Here is a 6,737-nt window from a genome sequence, read left to right as displayed (position 1 = left end):
GTTAGAGCTCCTAACAGGACCGGGTTTAGAGCTTCAGCTGTGGGGGGGATTTTTCACAGTTTATAGTAAATGTTTGATGTTCTGCTACCAAAGGTCGGAGCTCACTGTTCCGGATCGAGACGCAGGTTTTAATGCCAGGTTTCAGCTTCCTTTTGGAGATAAGGTCCTAGTCTAGAGTCTTATCACAGTCTTTCAGACCTCCAGGCACTTCAAGTGCAGGAGAACCTGATATCAGGGGGTGTAAACCTCTGCAGAGACCCGTTGGTATTCGCTCCTGAACTCGGTCTGAAAGGTCTCCATCTCTGTTTCCCTGCAGGTTCAGAAAAATGTCTATTCCAACTCACCGTCAGTGCAAAGTGGAGATCCAGAACAAGAGCTCCACCTGCACCCTGTCTGAGCCGCTGTGAGTCTCCCAACACTCAAAATTCAGTCTACACAAAGCAGCACACACACCAGGTCCAGAGTGTCCATCAGGACCAGATCCAGCAGACCTGCTCAGTGATTTACCTTACAGAACATGGAGATAAAACTTTAGGTCTGATGGTTACAGCCTGACGACAGACTGCAGCAGTTTGTTTTCCTTTTTCATTCTGTTGGTTCTGTTTCTGTCCAGACTTCACCTCTTCAGCGGAAACTGTGAGGCTCCTCTTCCTCCCACTCTCCGACCATCTGAGACCGGCACGGCTCTCTTCATCAAGAAGCCCCACACGGCCTGCGGGTCCGTGGCCGTCTTCACCTACAACATCCTGCAGAACTCCAACAACCAGATCCGGGGAAAGCTGGCCGTCATGTTCTCCGTTCCCTACGACTTCAACATCTACGCCAACTGGTATGCCGTGGGAGTGTTCGACATGCACAAGCTCTGCGACGAAGATCTCTACAAGGAGATGTACTACGGCTCCCAGAGGGGCTTCGTCCGCGGCAAAGCCAAGGGGCCCAGTCTGACCCACAGAGCCGGACATGCGACCATCAGGGCCACCATGTCTGACAGCTACCAGCCTGTCCTGAAGGTGGAGGTGTGTGACAACTGAGACCTGCTGCGTCCAGACCTGGGACCACCTGATCCAATTAAACCACTTAATCCAGTTAATCCAGTTAAACCACAACCACTGCTTCCTCTTCTTCATCTGAGCCCAGTCCTCCCAGTAGGAGCTCGTAAGGCCAGTTAACATTTCTTTGATAAAAATCAGTTCTTGATCAATAAGGAGATTTTCTAGTTCTAAGAATCAACAAATTTTCTTCTGTTATCCTCAAAAAAAGAGACAGAAACATCAGATTAACAGCTAATTAAACTAAATACCGACACAGTCACTGTGTCAGATTTGTTCTTTCCTGTAGCGCCTCCTGCTGTCCAGGAGGAGAACTGCTGGGAGTTATAAACAACACTCCTACCCTCTGACCAACACATAGAAATGTAATTATTTTAAAGCGAGTTGTAATTTTCTGAATAAACAAAAAACAGATGAATAGAAACTGAATAAAACAGATTCTGAACACATTTGATAAAAATCCTGAACTTATTTTCTTTTTCCTGAATCTGTGTTTGCTTCTTTCTGCTTCTTTTTGCTTTCAATTTTAAATAAATAAATAAAAATTGTTAAATGTCTGATTGTCACTAATTCTTCTAATTCTGAACATCTGCATGAGGCTGTTCAAAGTCAATAAAACTATTAGATTAATTAAAATATTTCACAGCTATTATTTCCCTGAAACTGACAGTGAGCAAACAGCTGCAGGTTTTATTTTCTTTTGTTGGGATGTCAGAAAAACACAAGCTGCTCAGTTAGTCAGCTGACTTTATTAGTTATAAATATATGGGTACAAAAAGTATGAAAACATAATAATTTAAATAAATAAATAAATAACGGAAGGTAAAGGCAAATAAAACATTTATAAATTAAGATGGAGACAGTGGATCTTCAGTGACGTCGAGTCGTTGCAGAGCGCCCCCTGAAGGCATCTCCAAGTCGGTTCCCCAGAAGATCCAGTTGGTCCAGGTGACGCTTGGTCTCTTTCCTGATGATTTCCCAGCATGCACTGCTGCTGTCCTGCAGGTACAGCACCACAGTTAGTACTTCAGTCAGTGAGTACTTCAGCCAGTAATAAATCAGTATTTGTACTTACTGTTTGCTGCAGAGTGACATTCTTCAGATTTCTGAAGTAATTAGCCATTCCACTGTTTGCTCGATGTTTGTGCTTCAGGATCTGAAATAAAAGCAAAAAACCTTCAGGTTGTGTTTATGAAGCTGAAACTGAAACAGCTGAAGGAGGCTGAAGCTTCCTGATGGAAACCATCAAACATGAGCAGAGGAGCTGAGGTCCTCCCTCCTCCTTCCTTCAGATGTCTCCACGGAGGAGCCTCCACCTCCCAGCATCCTCCTCTGCAGACCCCCCTTCAGTGCATTCATGAACCTCCTCTGTGGTCTCCTCCTCCTCCCTGTAGCTCCATACTCAACATCCTTTGTCCAATATGTCCACTGTCCCTGCTCTGTCACTATCTCCTCCTCTAATGTTGTCTCCAACCTGTCCCTCTGATGGACTCTAATCTTGTCCATTTTGGTCCCTTCCAATGAAGATCTGAAGATCACCTCCAGCTCCTCCTCCTGTGTTTTTGTTAGAGCCACCGTCTCCAAACCGGACACCACAGAAGGTCTCATCCTGTAAACCTTCCCTTTCATTCCTCCAGCTGTCCTCTGTCACAAATCTCCCCCGACACTCGTCTCCATCCACTCCAGGAGACTTCAGTACCTTCAGCTTCACTGTTCCACCTGCCTCCCTCTCCAGACTCTCTTCAACCAGCTCCCTACTCTCACTACAGATGCTGTCTGCGAACCACAACACATTTCTACTGTAAAAAGAGTCGTTAGACCCTGAAAGTCGTCGGTAACCACAAAGGGAGTGGCAGCAGGAAGCGCTGCTGTGAGTTTGGACCTGAGCAGTGAGATCAGCCGGCTGAAGAGTCTCTGTGCAGTAAAAGTGTTTTAAGCTCTGACGGAAAACTCACGCAGCTGTCGAGCTCCTTGATCTGCCTGTTGACGCTCTCCAGGAAGTCCAGGGTCTTCACGAAGTCCCAGGCGGTGGAGGACAGGTTGCCATAGCGATAGAGGTCGTAAATCTGCTTCAGACTGTTCCTGATGAAGAGCAGCTGGGACTCCATCTGTACAGGCAGACACAGACAGCTGATGTCAGCAGCACATACGGACGTGATCATAAACAAGTAAACAAAAACATTCATCTGACAGGTTGATTGATTGATTGATTGATTACATTTCTCTTCTCCATCTTCTTGTACAGATTGTAAGGAAAAGCCACGGGGCATTGCTCGTTTGTGAAGTCACCACCCTGAAACACAAAGAGACAAAACGTCACTTTAGAAAACTGAACCTCCATCACCGTTTCACACATCAGGAGGTTTAAACTCATCTGATCTGGGTTTAAAATCAAATAAATCCAAACTCAGCTGAGAAAATTATTATTAAACAAAAGCAAAAAGTTAAAGTTGTGAGTAAAAGCTGGTTCCAGCCTCGCTGCTTCCTCAGGTTCTCAGAGGTTCAGGATCAGGAGCTGCTGAGGAACCGATCGGCAGCAGGTTCTGCTGCTCTGAGGCTACAGGTGTGTCAGCACGGCGGTGGAGGGCTGATGGTTTGGGCTGATTCTGGAGTCAGATATGAGGCCATCTGTCCAACAAACAGGACAATGATCCCAAACACAGCAGAACGGTCCAGAACCAGAACCTCAGAGAGCTGAGCAGAAACCAATGAGCTGAAGCAACGCTGGAAAGAAGAGTGGGCCAGAACTCCTCCACATCCAGGAACTCACTGAGAGTCCTGCTGCTGGAGGAGGTTCTGCTGGGTCAGGAGCTGGAACCAGGTTCTGTTGGGTCTGGAGCTGGAACCAGTTTTTGTTCATATGTCTTGTCTGAGGTTGGTTTTATCTTCTTCCATCCCTGTTCAGGATGTTTCTTCTCATTTTTCCTCAAACCCTCAAATATGAACACAGACGGATCTGCTGATCAGAACTTTTGAAGAACCCTGCTGTCCATACTCACCATGACCTCGATCAGAGTCATCGAGGAGTTTCTCAGGTCACTGTAGTGTGTGAACCAATCACAGCAGAGGGCAGAGCTGAGGGCGCTGCAGAAGATGAAGATGGTGCCAGTAGTCCAGAACATGATGAAGATGATGAGGACCAGCAGTGGAGTGTCTCTGACATTCTGCTGCTCTGACTCCAGGCGTTCATTTTATCCCTGCAGTCAGAAAAGTGAAAAGGATAATGAAAAGAAAAAAGGAAGGAAGAAAGTCCCTCAAACTTCAGTTTTTCTTTTTTCACACCTGAGTGTTTCTGAGTGCAGAACGGCGTTATCAGGACAAAATCTCTGAGTTTACTGCAGAAAAACAAACAAACAAGCAACAGCAAGAAGTCAAAGCTGTGAGGTTTTAAAAATTTATTAAAATGTAAAATGAGTAATCTGAATACACTCTGGTAACAGTAACTGAGAAGACTCTGAGTACTTCAGAGTTAATGATCAGCCCTGATCAATAACCAATAATCAGCCCTGATTAATACTCAGTATTTGATCAGACTGCAGCTGTATCAGTAATTATTCGCTACAACAGTTTTCACTTTTTTTCTGAACTTCCTGTTTCTCTTTTTAAACGTCACATGAAGTGATTTAACCCTTCACATAAAAAGTGGCTTTTTTGTTTTCAAACAAACAAGATGTTATAAGAAAACAACAACAAACAGTAAAAACACACTTAAAGAAATAAATGTTGACTCTGAAGAATAAATCGGAACCCTCCACACGTCTGATAAATTCTTCTGCTCAAATCTAAAATACTTTTATTTTGAAAAGCTGAGGGTTTTTTTTGTTCGTTGTCTTTTGTGTTACCTGGTGACGTCACAGTTTTCGGTTTCACTTCTTAAAGCTTCCCCTTCGCTTTCAGGTTGTCATGGAAACTTCAGGGGGTGATGCAGTTCTAATGACGTCATCGAAATGAAATCATCTGGTTTCATCACTGGGTGATTTCAGATCGATGACGTCATCAGAACTGCACGGACCAGACCCAAGGATCACGGAGCTTCCTCAGTCCATCCTGGAAGGTTTTTAAATTCACATGGAAAACATGGAACATCTGTGGAAAGTCTGAAACCGCCAATGGTTCCAGAGACCCCCCCGGACCCGTTTGGTTTCCCGAACCCCCCCGAGACTTGAGGTCTGGGTCTAGTGACCAGAAGCGACCAGCAGGTGGAGACAAACTCCAGGACTGAGTTTGGACTGATGGTTGTCTCTTCATGTCCTCAGGGTCTGACCCGAGATCAACATCAGACCGGGTTTGGTTCTGAGCCGTCTCGCGCTGCTCCGCGGATTGATTGACAGCTGGGGGGCAGTTTGACTGAAACCGGAAGCTGAAGCCTGAAACGTTGGGTCTGATGACGTCACAGGCCCCGCGGCCAGGTGGAGGTGATTTCTGTTTTCAGTCTGAACTCAGTCCCTCTGTTTTTTTACTTTTATAAAGACAATCATGATTTTTAAATTAAATAAATTACTAATTCAGGAATTAAAACTAATTAGTTTAAAACAAGTTTCTTTATGTTTTTATGACTTTTGGGTCATTTCAAATAAAAAAAATATCAAATGTATTAAAAGGTTTTACAGTAAAAATCATCTGATTCCATGTAAATGCAGTGTTTGGACCTGATCCGGCTGTGGTTCTAGAGGAACCGGACAGCTTCTCAGTTTGGAGATCAGCTGACTTAAACTCAAGCTTGTTTTGGTTCCTTCTGATCCTGATTTGGTTCTGTTCTGTTAGTGGTTCTGCTGATAGTTTTATGGTTTGTAAGAAGCTTTATATTCAAATTCATGTTAAACCAGTTTATAACATCCTTGCGAAAGATATAAATCAAGTATGAGTCAACTAAGTACACTGTCTTTATTAGAACCAGCTGTTCTGCTGCTTTTTCATGCAAATATCTCTCTCTGTCGTCCGCCCATCTCAGAGGAGGATGGTAGCGCCGTGGCTGGTGTTCAACACGTTGGGAAGAACGTCGGCCTCAGCTGACAAAGACAAACCCTGACGGTGAGGTCATCGCTTGCATCTGTACCAAGGATGCATGCCTGGTACACCTTGAGCCTGGTGTTGACAGTCAGCTGGTTGCTGGATCGCACCCTCTGGTTCAGGCTGGCCATCACACTGGCAGCTCTGCCAACCCTTCCTGTCAATCTCACTGTCCAGAGACAGGTTGCTGCTGGTGGTGGAGTTAGGGTGGGTGAAGCGGTCAGTGACTTCAAGCAGTTTATTGTTGATTGTGATGGAGGAGGGTGCGGGGACATCTTGCCCCATGACATTGGTCTTTTTGATGCTGATGGTCAGCCTGAACTCCTTGCAGGTGTGGGCAAAGCGATTCATCAGCATTTGGAGGCCTTTTTCTGTGTGTGAGGTCAGGGCCGTGTCATCAGCAAATATCAATCCTCCGATCAGGACAGGACCTTTGACCTCACTCACAGGCAGGCCAGGTTGAAGAGTTTCCCTTCACTTTTGGTGTGAAGGTTGATGCCTTCTGTGGAGTCCTTGAAAGCAAAGTCTCCGTCCTCTGTCCCAAGTCTCTGTCCCGAGTCTCTGTCCCGAGACTCTGTCCCGAGTCTCTGTCCCGAGTCTCTGTCCCAAGTCTCTCTGTCCCGAATCTCTGTCCCGAGTCTCTGTCCCAAGTCTCTGTCCCGAGTCTCTGTCCCGAGT

General features: G+C 45.5%; 2 protein-coding genes across 2 annotated transcripts; one reads left to right on the top strand and one right to left on the bottom strand.

Moving 5' to 3' along the window:
* Positions 1-153: 153 nt before the first annotated feature.
* LOC108228888 (DELTA-thalatoxin-Avl1a-like) lies at positions 154-1,498 on the top strand. The gene is made up of 2 exons (XM_017404521.3): positions 154-403; positions 614-1,498. The coding sequence occupies exons 1-2, from the start codon at positions 327-329 to the stop codon at positions 1,029-1,031; spliced, it is 495 nt and encodes a 164-aa protein (XP_017260010.1). The 5' UTR covers positions 154-326; the 3' UTR covers positions 1,032-1,498.
* Positions 1,499-1,919: 421 nt separating this feature from the next.
* On the bottom strand, positions 1,920-4,171 carry LOC108228887 (interferon a3-like). Its single transcript, XM_017404520.1, has 4 exons — positions 4,049-4,171; positions 3,268-3,342; positions 3,005-3,157; positions 1,920-2,048 (listed from the first exon to the last, which is right to left on the bottom strand). Exons 1-4 carry the CDS (start codon positions 4,169-4,171, stop codon positions 1,920-1,922), a joined length of 480 nt encoding a protein of 159 aa, XP_017260009.1.
* Between the last annotated feature and the right edge of the window lie 2,566 nt (positions 4,172-6,737).

Source organism: Kryptolebias marmoratus, linkage group LG12 (assembly GCF_001649575.2).
Source record: "Kryptolebias marmoratus isolate JLee-2015 linkage group LG12, ASM164957v2, whole genome shotgun sequence".
NCBI lineage: Eukaryota > Metazoa > Chordata > Actinopteri > Cyprinodontiformes > Rivulidae > Kryptolebias > Kryptolebias marmoratus.
Note: the sequence above shows the minus strand (reverse complement) of the source record. Positions and strands in the feature narration are given on the sequence as shown.